This window comes from Plectropomus leopardus, chromosome 1, assembly GCF_008729295.1.
Source record: "Plectropomus leopardus isolate mb chromosome 1, YSFRI_Pleo_2.0, whole genome shotgun sequence".
Classification (NCBI taxonomy): domain Eukaryota; kingdom Metazoa; phylum Chordata; class Actinopteri; order Perciformes; family Serranidae; genus Plectropomus; species Plectropomus leopardus.
This window is the reverse complement of record NC_056463.1, coordinates 26233044-26254864: the sequence shown is the minus strand read 5'-3', so window position 1 is coordinate 26254864 and position 21821 is coordinate 26233044. Positions and strand designations below refer to the sequence as shown.

At 38.8% G+C, this 21821-nt stretch overlaps 1 protein-coding gene across 1 annotated transcript in view; it reads right to left on the bottom strand.

Moving 5' to 3' along the window:
• Nucleotides 1-21821, bottom strand: part of LOC121943399 (MAM domain-containing glycosylphosphatidylinositol anchor protein 1) — a 203372-nt gene that overhangs the window by 28289 nt on the left and 153262 nt on the right. Inside the window, exons 12-15 of the mRNA XM_042486927.1 lie at nt 13209-13389; nt 13057-13080; nt 11001-11153; nt 10670-10831 (exon numbers count right to left, since the gene is read on the bottom strand). Coding sequence (XP_042342861.1) covers nt 10670-10831; nt 11001-11153; nt 13057-13080; nt 13209-13389 — 520 coding nt within the window. The remainder of the gene's footprint in view (nt 1-10669; nt 10832-11000; nt 11154-13056; nt 13081-13208; nt 13390-21821) is intronic.

Here is a 21821-nt window from a genome sequence, read left to right as displayed (position 1 = left end):
CATATTAAGCTGTTTACAGACTTTAAGATCATTAAAATCTAAGGCAAAACATTCAAACATATCAACCCACGCAAATTGACTTATATCTTGGCAGTCAGAAAGGAGCACATATCGAATGACAGTTAAAGCACCTAACAAATACTGTAGATTATAATGTGAGTCATGTCTGAACAGTTCTGGTGCCTATATCCAAACTGTAATAGCCAATAAAAGTTATGTGTGTCCAACTCTTTATCAGCTACATTAAAGACAAACTAATGATAGACCCTACTGTACCCACAACAAGACAGAGTGTTTGGTTGGACCGTGTACAGTGGTTCCCAGCCTTTTGCCTTCAGGGATTTCTTTACTATCACTGAGTAAACTGAAGAGATATTTTAGGGATATTTTATATTCAATTAAATTCACAACAATAGTATTAGAGAACAACTGATAAACTGTACAATTAACCCAATGCCTACTGCAGGAAGGTTGTTCGATTGTTGTTAGATTAGCAGTTATGATGAACTGTGAGCAGATTATTTGCTGTGAACATTGCATCAGAGATGAGTTTTTACTTCTTCTATAGCTGCCAACAGCCTGCCAACATTAGTTGTTAAAGTTAAAGTAAGGTTGAAAATAAGGCAATGTGTCTGTGGCCCAGAGGCCCTTAATCACTGCATCTGTCCCTGGCAATAACAATGAGAGCTCAGCGCAAGCGGCTGGATGAGACACGGAGCGATGCGTCCTAGTGTTTCTAAATAATTCAATCCAAAGTCTGCATGAACCTGAAACTAAAACAAAATAGTCTTCATCAGTCTAAAGAAGTCACTTTCCACTGCTGAATATCTGGTTGATTGTTCATTCAGACACTTTGGTGCTGTGAGGAGAAGCTGTTTGTCTGTCTGTCTCACTGCGCTGCTGTTAGACCATCAGCTGTTTGATCCAAGATAATGAAATGCTGCTCTGTTATCAATTACTCAGCTATATCAGAGTCAAAATCATTCACTGTATTACATGACTGTTCAACACTTTTCTGCTGTGGCAGTATTTTGGCATCAGATTTGCGTAGACAGCGTGAGAGCGTGAGACTGACGTTGAAAGTGTGTGTCACACGCCATGAGCATGAGAGTTAGCAACCCTTAAATATGTGCTAAATGTAAAACAATACACTTAATGTTAGATGCAGTCACACAGCGAAGGGCAGCTTCTTTCTCTAAAGATGTACCTGCTGATCAGTAACACATCCTCCCTCTGCAGCGCCCCCGTCTGACCAGCGGAGGCTGTGCTGCCTGCAGCCGCTATCAGAGCTAAGCTCTGCTGATACCAATTGTTTGTGAATCGTCTTATCACTGCTGATTAACAAACAGAGAATTCTGTCATTGCAGCAGCACCCAGTCCAACACTCTAACACATAATGTTCACTTCAGTTTCAATCAGTGTCTGATTTTCTTCTTGTCTTTATTATGGCAGCGCCGCCCATTCTGACACTGTAACACCTATCAGTTAATAACTTTGCATAACTGTAGGGCTCCGGCTTTACAGACATATATTCCTCAAACAAACTGATGGGGTGATCCTCTCTCTCGTCCCTCTAAGACTGACATAAACACTGCGGATGGCTCATTAGCTGTCTGTCTTGTTATTTTCACCATGCTGCAATGTTATACTGCTTACAGAGAATGAGGAATAACTTTATAGTACAGGACCATCAGCGTCTGCGTCAGCGTGTCCACTGTTTCCATGCCTATTTCATTTGAAAGAACAACGGCCAACAGGGAAACAGCAACGTCACATCCTCAGTCACACTGACCAATGATGCAAATGCACTCACGCACTAACGCACTCACTCACTCACAGAAAACCCAATTTCTCTGGCTGCCCCACACGCTGTATGTAAGTGATTATTTGTAGTCACAAGAGAAACAGAGGTTAATTGATTATAGCCACCACCTTTATCCCAGAGAAGCCCAGCAACTCAGCAGGGTTCTGACATTGTCATTTACATAAATCCATCCAACACTACCAAATATATCTGCAGTCAAGCTGTTAACATTAAATGCTAGAAAAAAAGGAGTGTTTTCCTCACAAAATCTAAGGAACCAAACTCTAAGCAACAGAACACACTGCTAGATGTGCATTTGACCAGATACTTGAAATTGCCTTTATTTCTATTGGCAAAAACATGGCTGTGCTTTGGACATCACCCAATTTATATAGGAAGTGGAAACAAATGAATTGCATACTTCATATGCTAGGGTGAAGTTCTGAGGTCAGACACTATATGTGGATGACATTTAGGTGGGAATGAAATGTGCGGGGGCCCTTCTTGAACCCTACATTGACAGTCCACTGGTTAGTTGTATTTTGCATAATGGAGCAAAAGGACAGCATAAAGGAGGAAGAGACAAAGAGAGAAAGTCAGATAGAGGTAATGATGGAAAGGTGATGGAGAGAGGTTGCAAGCAAAGAAGGTTTCCTGTAATCTGAAGTATACATGTCGCTGCCAACTAATGTTTGGTTTAATTCCTTAAAAACAAACGACATGAAGATCAATTGTCCTAAATGCTGAAAAACGACCCATAGAGAATGACACCATTCAAGCCAGAGGGAAGTGATCCAAATAGTCTCTCTCTGTGTCTCTCTTTGTCTCTCTCTCTCAGGTCTCTAAGGTGCAAGAGACCCATTCATCTTCTTAACGATCCTCAGCTAGCTCCTAATTGGAACATTAACCAACCACCAGTCTCTTAAACAAATATGCAGGCAGGGGGCATGCTCTCGGTGCGTGTTATATTTTATATGTATGTGTGTGCGTGAACATACAGTATGTTTGTGCGTGTAGATGTATAAACACAATTTTTGCATCATTCTGTTGTGTGTGTGTTTGTATCTTTGAACTAATGTTCTTAAAACCTTGAAATAAGCAGAAGGCTGGCAGTAATTAACTTCTTCCTTCATCACAAGAGAAGCGTGACAAGGAAAGTGTAGTGTTTACAGGGGCAAACAGGGATGTTGCGTAAATAACATGTTGAGGATATCTGTACGTATGTGGTACACAGAAAAAAGCCGTGGGAAGCAAACTGTCGATCTAGTTGTAAACATTAGTGGAGCCTTTGACCATCTATACATTCGCAAATAAGAGTTTTCCAATGTGTATGCAATCTTATTTAATGGAACATGACTGAAGCTAAACAAATCATTAAAAAACATGCTTGTATCTAAATCTGTCAGATTTGTCAAATCCTGTGGACTTTGGGGTACTTTTTGTTTTGCTGGGGTTTGACATGGGAAATGTGCTTGTCTACTTATTTGCTGAGAGATGACAATATACCATACGCCATATCTGTCCATTCCAGAGCCAGCAGTTGGTTAGCTTAGCTTACCATGAACTGGGGCCAGAAAATATAGAGAAAATCAAATAACACAATATTTTTTACCTCATATCCTGATATTGACAACATTTTAGGGCTGATTATTGGTGCTGCCTCAAAAAAAAAAAAAAAAAAAAAATTTTGAGATTTTTTTATAAATAATTATCGGTAATTGGATATAATGAATAAGTGGGTAAAAGCAAATAATAAAAACATTCTGGTAAGGTTAAAAAAGTTAAAATAGTCAAAGGCAACATTTATTATACTACCTAACTGAAAATGTACAAAAATAATTGGCCTTTTATTAAGATATCAATATAATTTCTATATCATATTTATGTACTCCTGGTTTTAGTCTTATACTAACCTAAGCTAATTAGCTTCTGGGTTCTGACTGAAAAGACTGTAAAGATAATGGACATAGCAAACCTACATTACCAACTGAGTGATGGACTGCTGTTTTATTTGGAGCCAGAAGTGACGGTATTTTGACGACAGGGTGGAGTTGTAACAGAGCTAGTGGTGGATCTGACTCATAGACAGTAGCAACACCTCACAACCAGCCTGTAACATGTTTATTAATATTGTGAAGTTGGGCATTTTCACATACGTCTACGGATATTTTGTCTGTTTTGGAGCCAGCCTCAAGTGGCCATTCAAACAACTGCAGCTTTTGGCACTTCCACAGAGGCTCCATTTTTCAGCCTCAGAGGTTGCCACTTGAGTATTGATTTTATCGTCTAACTCTCGGCACAAAAGCATATAAGATTATTTTCCCAAAATGTCAGACTATTACTTTAACAGCAGTTTTTTGGGGTTTTCTTTGTAAGGTTGTCTAAAGTTCGGATCATATTCCATGAAAAACGATGTACTGATATTGAAGCTGGAATAGCCACATTTAAGAGTCACATGCAACTGTTCATCACATTGAACTTTTAAAGGACATGGGTGGCACTGTAGTTATATAATGGAGAGGAGTATTAGCTAAATGCTAGTGTAGCCCACTTTCACCTGTTCAGCCCACTCTCTCATTCTACCTCCACATATCTGAGCCTCGACTGTTTCTTCACTCACCACCCATTCTCTCTCTCTCTTCCTATCTATGTTGCACCCTCACCATCACCACCTACACACCCACATACGCATGCTCGCACACATGCACGCACGCGCGCGCGCGCACACACACACACACACAGGATGGGAGGAAAGAGGACTCTGATAAACAGTCTATTGATTGGACGGAGGTAAAGCAGAGTGTGTTGGTAAGAGTGTCAGAAAGGTAGAGGAGAAGGCACAGCTCTATCAGGGCTACTTGTCTGTAGAAACGTTAGTGGGGATGAAAGCAAAGATAAACAGTCATAAACACAAAGACAGAAATACACATGCACTGCCATACTTGAACTCAGCTGAGTTATGCTGTCTTTTGTTAGATTATTAGAAGTAGGTCTGCATTGGATCTCTTCTCCCTCTATCTCTCATCTGCACTTAATTAGGGTCCATGCCCTGTTTGTCTCTGCTGCTGTTTAGCCTTAGTGCCAAAGCTATGCTAAACTGTGCATTGAGAATGACACCATTTTTCCACCAAAGTTAGTGCATGTATGCAGGTTTTTTATGGAAAGCTTGTTAAAAAAAATAGGTTAAGCACTGCTTTCCCTTTGCCGGTAGTAAACCAGCCCAACACATTCTCATACCAAATCGTCAATATCACTAGTGGGTCAATAGACTTTATCATCTACTTATGAGACACTCGGTATCCTGCGTCTATTGTTGATGTTCTGGGAAGCCATGTCAATTTACAGGTATTGTGTCTTTTCAAAATACACTTCGGTTTCACAGGAGACGTACAATTTCTGCTTGTTAAATGCATAGAGGTTTTTTACAAAATAAACTTATAACATGGTTATAAGATACCTTTTTGCGTTGGTGTCTGATGGAGAAATCATTGACTGAGGGGTACATTTGATGTATTGGAAATGAGAACTAGCAGACCAGCTATGAACTCAGTAGCAGATGATGTCTGCCTTTCTGCATTTGTTTGTTGTTGTTTTTTCTCATGTGATACATTAAACATGATGGTTGGCTGGAAAACAAGTTAGTTAACAGTAGGAAGCAGCATAGAGGAAAGTGAAAATGTTATTGAGGTGACCTTTTACTTATTTCTGTCACCTACACTCTCTATCATAAACTAAATGGAATAAATTTTGAGCAATGTTTGAGCACTCCTTGGACGCAAAGTATTTTGTGGAGGCCTGTCTTCGCATTGCACAGGCAAAATTAGCGTGTCCACCCGAGTGTCATGTTTCCCTCACTGCTGATCAGAGATAAAGCTGATAAATACCCATGACTTCTGCAGAGTTATTTGTCCTGGGAGTTAATGCTGATTGTAACCTTTACCATTAAATACAAAGCAAGACATAAGCAGGTGTAGGTGATTTTTTGTGCAGTAGGAAATGGACTTTAGAGTCTTACTTCAGCCACCAAACAAGCAAAAGCACTGAAATTAAAGTTCTGTTTAGATAAACAATTGAGCGTGAGAAAATGAACAAATCTAACACCAACCTAGCTAGACAACAAGCTTATCAAAAGGTTTTCCTGAAAATGAGAATCTAACCCTAAGAAGTTAGTATGAAGACATCTTTTAGCTAAACACAGCTACACTGTCACAAAGGCACACTCTTCCTCCTCCACACAGACCTGTAAAACATCAACACAGCAAACTAATTTCTTAAAACAACATACAAGAAGTATAACATTTAAATAACCTCAAACTCTAATTTGCTTCCATCACTGTGAAGTAAAAAAATAATCCAGTGATTCCAAGTAAGCTTGCCAATGGCACTCCGCAAACCTGAGCCAGTCTAGAATACTACCCAATGCCAAACAAAACTAATTAAATGTTGTTTATTGTTGCTGCCAGCAAGCCCAAAGAGAAACACATTAAGGTGAGCAAGAAAACACATCACATGGGGAGGTCTTTATTTGCAGTGCTGGCCTATTTCACACCTGAAATCCAAAAAAGCACTGTGCTCTCTTTCCTCATTTTGCAAAAACCTCAAAAAAGATACTTTTACCTGTTTTGTATTCACATAATCTCATGATTATAAAACAGCTGAGGTATATGGGTCAGGAAAGAGCAACATTTCAACAGCATTTCTAAAAATTTCTTTGTGTCAAAGTACCTAAATGCTCTCAACATATACAGCCCTTTAAACACTTTACAGTACTTTAAAGCTATACTTTCAGGTACATTAAAACTAGTTAGAGTGCTTAAGCATAAAGCACTACCGCTTGCATTCTCTCCTCTGAACATTAACAAGTTGATGGCCTCTCCTGCAGCCCTCTGCTCGAGCCTTTTTTTACTTCCCTTCTATGCCTCCTCATACTTGTTTCCTCACACTTCCTTTGTGGTCGCACTTCATTTTTCTCAGTCTGTCTCTTTTCCCTACATTCCTCTTTGCTCTGTCTCTTCATTAAACCTCCTTTTTTCTTCCGCAGGCTCGCCCACCCCTCATCGTCCCCTCACTCTTCTCGTCTCATCTCTCCTCTCACTGACCCCCTCTGTCTTATCCTCATCTTGTCTCTTTTCGTCATTAAGAGTCACACTGTGTCTCTCTAGCAGGAGTGTGAGCTCTGCCAAGGTAAGGCAATTAAAGTGACAACAGATTGGAACAGACTGGGAGAACAACAGAGTAAATTGAGGGAGGGCTTGTAGCAGAGCTGGGCGTAACTGGCAACAGAATGTGCTAATCGTAGGCAAGCGCTGTGTGACTGATGTGGCATTGTTTTGCCTCATTGTTTTGCTGTAAAACACTGACAAGACTTTGAGCAAAATGCACAATACAAGTGGTATAGCATCCATTACAGATGGAAACATAAAGTGCTTTGAATTGTGACGTGAAGAAATTTGTTGTAGGAGATGATACAGAATAGTCAGATGGAGCAAGGAAAATAAACACACTCTGCTGAAGGTTTACTAAAGTAAGACAGCTATACATAGGTACCAGAAGTTTTTTAGGGGAAACTGTAATATTTACTTACTTTTGAGGCCTTAACTAATTTTTAGACACTATGAGGGATACAAACCTAAAAACTGAAATTAAACCAGCACTATAGTATTATTGGTTTATCAAGTACTTATTGCTAGTTAGCAAACAACTGGCCACTTGCGCAGGAACACTGCAGAATGGGTATCCCATTTGGGACATGTTTCTAGCTGATTTATAAATGTCAGTCCAATAAATATTTAACTTTATGCTCTAGTTTGGTCCATTACCTCTTTGACTTTTAGGTGCACTACTTGGTTTAGTTCATAACTTTAGCATTTTGTGGGGCTGCACAATATGATTATAATAAGCAATAAGGTGTTGAATATTGTGATATATTATTTGCAATAAATAAACAGATATTAAAGCATACTTAGTTTACATTTTCTGCTGCTTTCAGTATACTAAAAAATACAAACTGCCTGGTGAATTAAAAAAATATCTCCAACATATCTTTTATTGAAAATATTTAACACTGAATTGAACACAAAAGGATACCAATAGAAAAAAGAATGATAGTTACATCTACTGCTTCTCTCAGCTGTCTCAAAAAATCCCAATATCGCACAGTGTCACAGTCTTTTGCGATGTGTTTTTTGCGCAAGCTGACGATAAGAAAACAATAAATTGTTGAGCCCTGGTACTTTTGCTTGGCAGGCAGTGTCATTGGTTTTTCTTGCCCCAAAACAGCTTTCCATAAACAGCTTCCAGAGTGTATAAATCTTAAAAGGCCAGCTTGGTAATTAAGTTTAACCATTAAGCAGGAAAGCTGAGCTTCTGTAAACCAATGATGTAAGTTAGCCCACTGAGGGCCAGGGGCTGTGTAGCCTCTGTCACCTAAAAACTCCTCTGTCATTGTTAATTTCAGAGATCAGTATAACAAAATACAAAGCAAGAGCTGTTATCATTAACCTGGATCTATGCTGAGTGTCAGATGATGATACAATTATAAAATAATGATTTTATCACCACACTTCAGCTGCTTCAGATAGCCTGGTGGTTTACAGGTAGTATTAATGAGACATGATTAATTCATTTTTTCATACTTGTTCTGTTGTCCGACGATGGAAACAGAAAAATATGTAAATGAGAAAAACTATTTCATAATTTGGGCTATATTAAAACATATTATATGTGGTCAAAGAGAGCAGGAGGCTACTGAAGATTGGTTGAATAGGCTGTCAGAGTAGTTGTCTGTGTGTATAGCCTCATCACTGATGGGGGCTGTATGGCAGCACAGTCAAGAAGAAAACTTTATATCGTCTTTAACTGTGGTTACTTATCTTTAAAGGTTGATTATACAGCACAGCTGTTGTCATTAACTTGTATTTATGTATGTCAGGCAGTAGCCATACAGTGTAAATATGGATCATAACCAAATAACCAAGGTAGCTAAAAGTGACTAAAAGGTGCAGAGTTAGGTGTTGACTCTCAGTTGGTGCAGCACTCTAGTAAAAAAAGATGGTAAGGGACCAGTTCATCAAGGATCAGTTTCATACAGCTTTGACATGTGCTAGTCAACATAAAATTAATTAAATGATTTAATAAATCTAATGTATCTTTATCTAAATGAATCAAATGCTTTAGTTTGTATTTATTTTTCTTTGTGCTTTTGTAGGAGCGTTTTCAAATCTGCAAGGCGGTGTCTACATAAATACTCTCAATAAATAGTGTCACTGCCTGCCTGCAGGTGAAATGGTTATATTCAGCTTTTCACTGTGTTTGATTTATAAGTGAATACAGATTAGGCACTTCAAACTCTTATCAGTGCTGCAGTCAAGTGAGAAACGCAAACAAACCTGGGACAAGGGTTCACCCAATAGTCGGAAACAAGTCAGCTATTGTAGTAGCTCTGTGAGACTATAGTTCAATGCTCACATGCTCACAATTAATGAGTGGAAGATTCTTATATTATCTTATCTAATCTGATCTGATCTGATCTGATCTGATCAATAATAATGCTAGCATACTGAAATTTAGCTGGTATAATATTACCATGTTCACTGTGGGTTCTTTTTAGTGTGTGAGCACGCTAAAATTTGCTAATTAGCATTAAACACAAAGCACAGCTAACTAAGGCTGATAGAAATGATACATCGTGTAAGTGCTATGAGAATGAAGCTTCAAGAGAACTTAAAAATCGTTGTGTATGGCATGGCAGTCTATCTGATAGTTGTCCATTTAATAACTCTGAACCACATATGTCATTTTACTGTGGCGGTGAAGGAAATGTATGGGGGTCTGTAGGATTCATCTTCCAGTGACCAAGAATGAATACAATTTCAGAACAATCCATCTGATTTTGTTGAGATGATTCAGGTTATTTCAGTTAAATAAAATAGTGACAACAAACAACAGATATTGCCATCCTATGAGCCAAACCCAAGCATGGCTAAAAATGTTATAAACTTCGAGCAAATGAGTGAGCTTCTCTATATCATATCTATTAAAACCTCCAACTAGTTTTAAAGAAAACACCTTTCGTCTCATTTATACACTTAACTACACATAATCATTACATACTCTTATCTGCACAGACAAACACTGTGTCCTTCTATACACGCCAACATTCATGTGACATGCATTACATACGAAACACTTTGACATAAACATGTTACAGTGAAATCTGTATACTTCAGCTATGGACAATCAATAATGTGCATGTGTGTGCTTGTATCTGTGAATAAATGTGGGTGTGCCTTCACGCATTTGTAACTTTTACCATATGTGTTCTGTGGAAATTTTGTATGTATGCTTGTGTGTATAAGTGTGTATGTGTGTTTGGGTGGTTGGTGTAAAAGTGTGTGTGTGCAGGTGTGTATGCTACAAGATGTATGCTTTCTAGCGGTGTGACAGAGCATATTATGATGAACAGCCCCCCCAAATGACTGATTGTGTCTTGCCGCTGCCATAAATCATACACCCACTGCCCCCTTCAGCCACCTCCAAACACACCAAGGCACAAGCAGAAACAGAAACAGAACTTTGGTAACACCCCATCGCCCCCTTTCTCAGTCACTCGCTCTCTTTCTCAAACACACACACACACCCACGTACAATGTTGCATCTGACAAGCTCTACAAGCAAGGGTCAAGCACAGGGTTCAGCTTCTGACAGAAGCTCAGTGATATGAGAACCCCGATAGTATCGAGTGTCAGCATGCTCTGTACTGAACTTCCATGTGTGTCGTGGTTTTTCTATTGATGTTCTCTTCTGGCAGTGGACAATGTGTGTGTGTGTTTGTTTATGAACATTTTTCTCCGTTGTTCTACTCACCGATATGTTTGCCCTTCATGTGATAGTAGAAAGAGACACAGTATGGGACTCTTCCGGAGCCCTTGGGGCCTCTGACGGAGGTCACATTAAAAAGTGGAGAAAGTAGACGAGCCTTGTCCCCCTGAACACGTGGCCGTGATGCTTCTATGTACATGTAGTACCCTGAAACCAACAAGAAAACACTCTATTGTCCACGGTCTTGAATACAACACAGCACTGAAAGTGATTATGATTCTGTGTATTGTGAAATACAGAGTTCTGTCATGCTCTGCTTTAAACTACTTCACACAGAACTGAACCTGCATATAAAAAGCTTCCCCAGTTTCCTCACCCTCCTTGGTTCCACTTCTGTCAGTCTCGGGGCCAGTATTGGCAGATCGTTTAGGATTCTGTGTCAGGTGATTTTGTCTCGTCCAGTCAAAAACATCACTTCGATCTTGAGAGAAACCGCAGATCCTATCATCCTCAAAACCACACACATGGTCTGGAATGTGTGTGTGTGTGTGTGTGTGTGTGCGTTTGAGCATGTGGGTGGAGGAAAAAACAAGACAGGAAAATACATTAGATCAGTGACATGTTGTGCAGGTGGCATTAAAAACTACAGGTGAAATAATTTACGGGTGTTTTTGGCCCACTTTTACCAGGAAATTAATGGCGACAATATAGCTGTATAATAACCTCTGCAATATGCACTTCAGATGTGAAGATCAGACAGCCACACAATTACCGCCAAAGTGATAGGTACTGTGTAGGAGGAAGGGTGTATAATGTGAAACTTTGAGTGGATTCCACACATTATGCATATTTTGATGCATGACTCCCACATGCAGAACATTTTACAGGTAACTATGATTAGGTCAGGCTGTGTCAAATGTGATAAAAGAAAAAAAAATTAAAAAGACTTTCATCGAAAGGTTTTATTGTCAGAAGATTTGTGATAAAAAAAAAAAAAAGGTACGTAACCGGGAGATATTCTTGAACAGAAAAAAAAAACACAGCAGAGCACAATTATCAGAGGAGAAGCTGTTGACCCATTGAACCCTGGTTTAACAAGCTGTTTCTTCAAATATGACATTTGTTGACACTTTTCAGGCAGTAAGAAAGATACTGCTATGTAAAGCTCCAAGTTCTCTGAATGGGGAGACTGGGGGGCTTACATTCATGGGTTAGTATGTTTTGAATGTAATATATATACATGCACACGTCCACTTTTCTTCACCCCTGTCTCTCAGCTGGCTTTGATTCTCTCTAAATATTCCAATATGCTTTATTCTCACAACAAATTTATGATCAGATGCAGCCCCCATATGACAAACAATCTTCTCCGATCCATAAATTTTGGCTGTTTGCTATTGCCACAAACATCAGCAAGTAAAAAAAAGAAGTATATACATTTTGAGGAAGACCTCTGCAAGGCAATTGTCATTATCCTTGAAGCTGATGTGTCTTGTTAAGCCAGATAGAGGGGCTTCTCTCTGTGGTGTCATCCCTTTCATTAGCCCATCTGGAGAGCCCTGCAATTATCGGAGACTCACCAAACAAATGAAAATCGAGGCAAGCAAGTAAAACGAAAACCATCCAAGCTGACAGATTCCGTAAAAGCTTCCCGGACACTCACACAGTCCGCTGCAGATGCATATGGCTCACGCTACCCACGAGGATGGTTTGTGTGTGCCGCTTTGTTTTAGGGAGCTAATCTATTACTATTCACACCCTGCGCCACTACATGCGCTCCTTTCAATTTGCACTGTTGTTCTCACAGTCTGTTCCAATCTGCTGTTGTTTTAATTGCCTCACCCTGACGGAGCCAACTGCCACTCCTGCCAGAAAAATGCTGCGTGTCTCTTAATGAAGAAAATAGACAAGATGCAATTGACTGAGAAAGAGAGAGGGATGGCAAGAGAGAGGATGAGAGGCAGGATACGAGCAGGAGTTAGTGCAAGAGAGCAGCGGGCGGGCTAACAGAGAGAAAAAATAGGGATACATTTAAGGTAATATGTAACATAGTTTAAATATATTTTCATAAAGTTAATTTCAAGTACTTTTCCCATAAACCTTTTAATCAATTCCATTGCATTATCCAGTCTCATATCCTCCGATCATAGGCACTAGAATGACATTTTTTGCCTGCATCCTACTGTTACCCCACCCTCCTCCCTAGCAACAAGATTTAATCAAGGCCAAGGCTGGGTCCTGACAAACTTTGCCTTGACAAACTTGTGCTGACATGGCTTGCAGCATACAGGCTAAATTAGCTTGCATCAAAATTCAACATGCCTTCCTAGCTTCACCACCCTGTCATCAATCAGGTCACAACAACGAGCTTAAATCTGTGACTTGTAGAAATGTGGAAGAGCAGAGAAGGGTAGTTGTGACAGCTGTCTCACCTGAGGGTCTTGGGTAGGTGTAGGCTGTAAGAAAAAAAACGTTGATTAACATTCACACATGTACAAGTCAATTAAACATGTTTTATTAAATGTACACACATGTAAATAAAAGATAATGGCTTCAGAAAAAAAGATGAAAAAACAAGACTCACGCTCTGAGTACTGTATGATGCGACTGACGTAGTCCCCGGTGCTGTAGGTGGTGACTGGAGCCAGTCGGACCTCATAGGACAGAGGGATTCTTAGGTCTGATATGGTATGGGTCATCAGCACACCCTTCTCTGGCTCCTTGCCCTTAAGGTCTATTTGCTGCGGCAGCAGGTTCTGCTTGTTCTAGGTTTGTGGAGGTGAACACACACACAAGTGGGGAAGATGCAGACATGTTAAAATGTATACTCAAAAATATGCAGTGCGAAGACAAATAGACACAGCAAACAAATAAGATTATCACCAGTAAATTTGACAAATCTGAGCAAAAGTACGAGGACTTGTTGTCAATATTGTCAGGCATACCTCTGATCTTTCCTCCTTCCTTTGACACCCTCACCCTCATTTCCACCATTTAATGTTGATATACTCAGGTATTAAAACTCCAGTAACAACACAGATGTCAAAGTTATCTCCAGTCGGGATGATTTTCACTGCAATACTAACTTCCAAGATAACACTTGTGATAACACTTTTATGGAATTTTGTATAAACACGCAAACAAAGTCAAACTCATGTTAAAGGTCCCATATTATACTTATTTACAGGTTCATACTTGTATTTTGGGTTTCCACTATAACATGTGCAAATGCTTTTATGCTAAAAATACTTTATTTTTCTCATACTGTCCATGTGAATATACCTACATTCACCCTTTGTATGAAATGCTCCATTTTAGAGCCTGTCTCTTTAAGACCCCCTCCCAAAAAAGCCCAGTTTGCTCAGATTAGTCCAGGTCTTCCATAACTGCGCTCTCAGCTTCTTTTCACCCCTTTGCATTCAGAAAATGTTTATAACAGTGCTGTAGCAACACTGTTTACCAATATATAGTGTACTGGTGACATCACAACTTCACAGAACTCCTGATAGCTCGTTAAAAGGTGAAATCTTTGAAAACTAGCTGTGTGCATTTCTTTTTGAGCGATTTGATACTGTTACAGTATTTACATAGTACCTTTACCTGTTCTAAAATTAAAAAGAGATGGAAATCAGATTTTTTATAATAAAGGACCTTTTAAGATATGTTTTGTTTTTTTTCTGGCTGGCAAAAGCACTGTCTGCTCAAATATAGTTTAAGTCCCTTACCACTGATCAAAGATATTTGCTTTGGATTGTTGAAGCAACAATCCTTTATCTACACACAGGCTAATAATCATATATCATCATATTATCTTAATTTCCCATATTTGTGCAAGAGTCCTCATATTTCCAGTTATTGTCAATGAAATTTTGTAAGGGCATACAGCCAGTTCTGGGCATATAGCCAGACAGAATACCTCATGACTTGGATTGCACCTATCTTGGACTGCATATATTTTCAATCTCATCTTTTATGCAAAGCAAAGTTAAGCAGATGTCCAGGAACCATTTGCAACAATCACTTCTAACAAAATATTTTAATGCCAGGACGTTACTCTCAATACAGAGGTTGTACCCCCACAAAAATCTGCTCTCAGAAACACACCTTGTTCCAGGATTATTGTAGTAAGCAAGCTTTGTGATTTCCACCTAGTGTATTACACACACTCTTAAAACATGGACTTAAAAAATATATAAATTAAAGGCATATTTCTTTCACAGTACAACATACTGGCATTAAATCCCAAAAGGCCTTTAATAAATTGAATTGGCTATGCATTACAGGAACCAATATACAAATAAAAAATAGTTATGATGTTAATCCAGTCAAATTGTTGTCTTCTCATTTTTCAAAAGTTAAACTAGTGGTGGTATTTTTTTTGTTAGCTCCACTTTTAATAGAGCTATCACTATGTTATTCCACCCACGGAGAGAAGGATCCATTAGCTGTGTATCTGCCTCTGATCCCAGCTACTTAAAGACCTGACAGTGAGCTCAATCTAATGCATTAGGTCAGCCACTCCACCATAACACCTTAGTACACCCACAGCATGCCATTATCAGGTAATGCATGCAGCAGAAGTGTGTGTAAATGTATGTGTGTGCTTGTGTGTGTATGGTAAATGTCTACAGCACTGAGCCCTAACAACAAAAGTTCGCTACAAAGGTTGATAGATGTAAATGAGGGCCAAAGAGAAGCAACATAAAAGTTGTAACAATTTAGCTATTTCAATTTTGTGGGATAATAATGCTAAAAAGAAAATAAGACAAGCTTTATATAAATAATAAGGAAAGAGGCTGAAATGAGCATGCTTGCTGTTCTTCTTCTACACAGCTCCTCCATTCCAAAGAGTAACAGTTTGGCAGTTTGGTAAGTCATAGAGGCACTGATGCATTCCATAACTTTCCCCATAATTGCTACAATACTGCATGCTCTGACACCGCTACGGTGAAATCTGCTTTTCCTCCTGTCCTCTGACATTCAAGTTGAGGTGTGCTATTCCCATTGGATGTCAACTCACCACCACAAATTCCAACTCAGCTAGACTGAGCTGATCATTTCTATTGACGAGACCATGGTGCCTCCTGCCCAGGCTGCAAAGAATTAGGTCTGACTGCAATTATTGTGCAAGTCTCATATGGCAGTCACAGCCTGATCTCTGCAAGTTTGTGCTGGGCAACATACTTGGAATCAACTCCTTTCTTCCTCACCAGGCCCCGTGCCACTAATAGCTGTTAAATCTTCTTTTCCTAGTGCCAGTGTGGCTGTTTCCATTTTTCTCCAAATTTTCATCCCCTCTTGCCAGTCATGGAATGTCCTTTTCACGCCTTGCACAACAGCAGGTACCTGTCAATGTAGGCGAAATTATCTTTTTTCTAAACATAAACCGCATTTCCACCCAACAAATAATATGCCCTCTTCTCTAATTGATGCTAAGTGTTCCAAAATAATCATCCCATCTGCTCTTTCACTACCATTTCCTAAGCAAATTCAATTCAAACCATTGCATTATGGGACCCAGGATTGTCTTTGCTTGTACCATATTTATAGTGTTGTGTAATTTTGGGTTAATCTACTATTGTACCCACTGAATTATCACTCTGGTTAGTGGCATTAGCTAAAAGGGAATTCAGAAAAAAGAGACTTTACAAAGGACTTAGTAGCAGGATGTTGTATAACAGGATACTGCTTTTTTCAATGAAAAGGCAGCAAAGTGACCTTTTAGTTTAAGAGACCATCACATCAAGGAAAGGTCACAGGTTTCGATTTCTTAAACAGTGATGTGTCTTGTTGAAGTTCTCATGAGTAAAGTCCTGGACCCCTAGCTGCTAAATTGTTCTGAGTCCTGATAGTGTTATCAGGTAAATGTCTAGTATTAGTGCCAAATTGAGCTTTTGAACAAATAACAATTTGGGTGTATGCAGGTCACTGTAAATATCCTCTGTGTGTCTGTAATTGAGGACAAAGAGGGATAGTGAGAAGAACTTCTATTTCTGAGACAAAGTAAAACAAGTAAAAAGTGAAATGCAGGCTCTCCATTCATTTTTTGGGAGCACACACTTAATGTAATGGCTATCGTCAAAACCAGTAGAAGATGCAATCAAATCTGTTTTTTTTAAGTCCCAATGCAACAATGTATAAAATAGCCCATAAAAGTTCTCCATTTAAAAATCTCACAATGAAAAGTACAAAAATACTATGATCAAAAGACAGGGTTGCCACACATTTTCATGGACAAAATTTTCAACCTTTCTGTGACTTTGCAAGGACTCAAAATGAAATTTAAATGACCATTCACGATGTATAAAATGGACATTGTTCTATCTTAAAAATGCAGTAGAATTAAACATTGGAAACTAAATTACATTTTCAAAACACATCAGATTTAAACTCTATTCCGACATGAATCCAGCAAATTGGAATACAGGGAGGGCAAGCTCGACCGTGGAAAGAAAATGTATATGTAGAACATACGTGATGGTCAACAAAACCTCACACATCAGAACATATAGGCGCTACGTTACATCAAAAGCTAACCTACAAGAAATAAACGTGCTGTTATGTTACATTACATGAAAGGTTATCCACAGAACACTACTGTAACAATTAAGTTATTATACACAACAAAATTCCATGACTTTCAAAAAAACATCTAAGGATTTTACCATGACTTTCCCAGGCCTGGAAAGTCATTTCCATTGGAAACATCAAAAGATACTAAAAGAGTTTAAAAAAAGTAAAAGTAAAAAGTATTTGCTCTGTAGCAGGATGTCACTGTGAAAGATAAATTATTGTATAATGCAAACCATTTAGTGTGACTTTTTCATACCCAAGTGAATTTGTCACTTTATATTTAATGGATCAATCTGTTACATTCTGATTTAATTTTGCATTCAATATTCAACACTCACTTCATATTTTAAATTTACTCTTAGATATCCCATATACCTCTTTATGTCTGTATCCATTGTGTCTTAAACTAAACTGGGTCCAAAGCTGGACCTCCCTCTATCTATGTATGGTGAACCAAGGTTGGTGGGGGTTGAGAAATCAACATCTCATTTCCATCAGTCTTAAGATTACTATAAAATAATTCGTTATCTGTACTAACATCCGAACTGGTATTTTATCTGGCATGGAACTTAAGAGTTTTCACAAGCTTTCTTGGACAAGGGCTTTGCCACGTCCATGGCACAGAAGCACTGCCTACACACACACACACACACACACGCACACACACACACATGAACAGGTGTCTGCACTTAAACAATCAATGCAATATAAGCAAAGGGATTTCTGTGTCCCTTCGCTGATTCTCTGATATACCTTGTACACTGCGATCTGTTCACACGTAATAATAAATGTACCTTTAATAAGAATCTTTTTGTCGCTTGAATAATTTAATTTTCCTCTGATTCCTGACTTAGTTATCTTCCTTTCAGAACCACAGGTTGATTCCTCAAGTGTTGTATTTCATAAGCTTATGATGTGTATTTTTTTATAAAATCTGTAAAGTAACATATAACTACATCTGCTGTCTGTGGTGGTATTAATCCTAGTATTGGATTAATACAGAACTTCTACCATTTTTAGTTTTTTAATTACATTTTTCAGTCTGAGATTATATGAAGCATCTAAATGCCCCTTACATTGATGGTGCATTGCTTGGCACTTTTTCCACTGTAGACATATTCAGTAATACTAAACGCTCTCAGTGTAACTGCATTGAAAGAGATATGTTTAGATATTTGCTTTGTTGCCACTATAGCTGACTCCACAAACACCTCATATATTATAATACCCTGTATAATATTTCACATTGAAGCAGTTACATAGTAAAATGCATTGTGCCCTTTTAATACCCATTTATGCTCACAATCATCCATATAAACATTTACAGACTGCTCATACAGCATATGCATAATTATGTGAAATATAGCAGAAAAGAAAAGCTATGCTCATGTAAAATGCATAGAGTGTGTGTTAGCGGGGAGAGATGAGTTAATAATGCTGAGAAATTGGAGCTTTAAAAGAAAGAGGAATGTGCTTTCTTTATGACTGGACACACACACACACACACACACACACACACACACACGCACGCACGCACGCACGCACGCACGCACGCACACACACACACACACACACACACACACTTATTTTAGTCCTGGTTACAGTGTGTGGGATATAGATGGAACAAAAAATGATCTAGACTAAAAGCATGAGCAGACACACACACACACACACACACACACATATATACACATTGCAGACTTGAAAACACACACTGGATCAATGAAGTGCTGAAGTGTGACTCAGAGGAATTCAGAATCTCCTACTGCAGGTAAAAGTCTGTCTCCTGACCTCTTCCTCTGTCTGCTTCCCTCCCCAGGTCAGTGGACAAAATGTCTGTGTGTCTCTGTGTGCTTGTGCCTATATGACAGGGGAAGGGGCACAGGGAGGGAGAGAAGGATAGATAGTGTGTGTGGACAGAGGACCAACAGAGGGAGAGTCAAAAGTGACCAGAGTGACTGTGGCAGATAGGTGGTTGGTTGATTAAATGATATGGAAGTCCATATACCTCTCTTGACGTGTGTGTGTGTGTGTGTGTGTGTGTGTGTGCGTGTGTGTGCACGCCTGCGTGTGTGTTCCTTGGACACATGCTTTTAGGAATTTCAGCCAGACAGTGTTTTTAGCTGTGTCTCCATCAGGCTGTCATCAAAGAGACAACAAGACAAAGAATGTGTGAAAAAGGGTGAGAGCGACGGAGCAGCCGTGAGATAGAAACACAGACACACAGTGACATTTGTGTGTATGTGTGAGAAATTTGGAATGACAGCGTGAGAGGAGGCGGCCTCTTCAAACAGTAAGGAGTGTGAGGTTAATTTTTCTATTATCTCTCTTACTGATTCCCTTTCATGACCGATCCAGCAGTTCACTGATATTTACTGTGTGCACGTGAACAAGTCATCATCTGTGCCTGTCTGCATGAATGAGTAGGCTTATATGCTTTCTTTGTGGCTTTTTGTGTGGATAGAGTATGGGTATATCTGCATAGTGAGGTTGGTTATGTACATAAATTATTCATACATTTGATTTAATGTACAACTCTAATTCATCATGAATATTCTTAATTTCTCATATATATGATAATGGGGATGTGTGTTTGCATGGGAAAGCAACTGTGTGCGACTGTGTCTCAGTTCTGAAAGAACCTGGGTGTAGTTATGATCTGAAGCCAGGTCAGCTACACTACTTCAGTGGCACACATAATACACAATTCAGTGCCTGCAGGCAGACGAGCGGTCGATAAAGAGATGAGGTGGAAAGATTAAGAAATGGGAGGAAAAAGGTGTGAAGAGGGAGAAAAAAGCAATAAGGACGGCACAATACAGAATGACACAAAGTAAGGAAGCAATGAGAAATTTGTCTTTCAATGTAAAGCACTTTGAGTTTACATGTAATGAAATGTGCTATATAAATAAAATTGCCATTGTCATGTTTATTCTGGTATGGTAGTTCTCTGAACAAAGTGTCTCTGCAGTGTATGTGTACAGAATATGTACATTTTGCTGTGATACATGCTGTGTGTGCTGAAGGTTTATATTGTATGTCTGCATCACGATAGTCATCATTTCAAAGGCACTACATCGTAACACATTAAGTACAAAACACACATAAAACTAGGGCTGTACTGAACAGTTCAAAGCTTTAAAGTGCCATTTATAAGGTTTTATAAGCTGGGTAATGCTAACAGTGGATCCATGGGGTGGCCTAACAGCAGTCTAACTGCACTATAAATTAGATTTATTGACGAAAGAAAATGACCAACTCATTTAATCCAAACAATCATTATAGTCATATAGAGAATTTTGTTCAAGGATTTTTTTTTTTCTTTTTTAGGGGGATGGCATTGTAAAATTTGACGACAGACTTTCAAAGCTTTGTTTGAAAACCTTAACAGAGGCTTTGAATGTTCAAAAAAGAAAAAAAAAGACATTTGGTTCAACCCCACATTAAACCTATTCCTTACTGAAGGCATCAGATTGAAATGGATAAACATTAAACATTTACCGAGGTCACACCAAGGTCTGGGCATAAACTATGTTGATGTAAATGACGATGTAAATATTTTTTATACATTCAATAATAAACAAATGCTGTATGGGTAATCAAACTGCTTGCTGTGATTTCAACTAATTTTCAACTGCTTAAAAGTGAAAGGATAATGTGGTTAGGCCCGAAACTTCCGAGTAAACCATGGATGTCTAGATGCACAAATATTTTTAAAAAGTGCATATCTCGGGGCTTTATGAATCTGCTTAATGAACGTACAGAAGGTGAGCAGAAAAATGAGAGAGATGGTGGTAAAATTACAGAAAAAAGTTGAGTTCCTGTTGTGAGAAGCTGAGCTAAGCACAAACACACACAAACAAAACACCATACATAGAGACAGTGCATCTGGTACTAGCTAGCTATCATTTGTTTGGCTGGTACATTGGATGCTGGAATTGGATATAGAACTGCACAGTCAGGGGAACAGTTCAGGGGTCAAATTCACACAGTTGAAAATTAACTTGGCTTTCTGTTGGAACACACAGTAAAGGAGTGGAAGAAGAGATAAAGCAATGTTCACTGAGAACATTAGCACCTCGGTGAACATCAAGTTCAAAACTTCTCTCAGCACTTTGCTTGTAAAATTATCATTTGTCAGATTGGCTAATAGATGTGTTGTTGTTTGTTCGTTTTTGTACGCATATATTGAAGCTAACTTGCCCACTGTTTTGTATGTGTCTGATACTAAGTTTTCTACAGAGGGCAGGTTACTTAAATTTCCCCCTCCCTATACATAACCTTCTTCAGAATATGTGAACAAAGTAGCAAGCAGCTACTTACAGGAGGAAAAATTTTCCACTTAAATGTGACCCTCCCAAATTAAGTAAAAGTGAATGCAACATAATATTTGCACCCTACTCCCCTGAATGCATATGCATGAGCAACATGCACTGCATTAATTAATAGGGTGTGACTGTGAAGACAGATAATTTTCTTTTCCAGTGTGGCCAAATAAAATGAGCTAAAGGATTGAAAAAAAGGTAAAATCATCACATGTTAATTATCTCTCATGAATCAAAGTACTCATTTAAGAACCGTGGGGGTTGAAGTTGATGTGTAAAAAAGGGGTGTGAGGACAGCT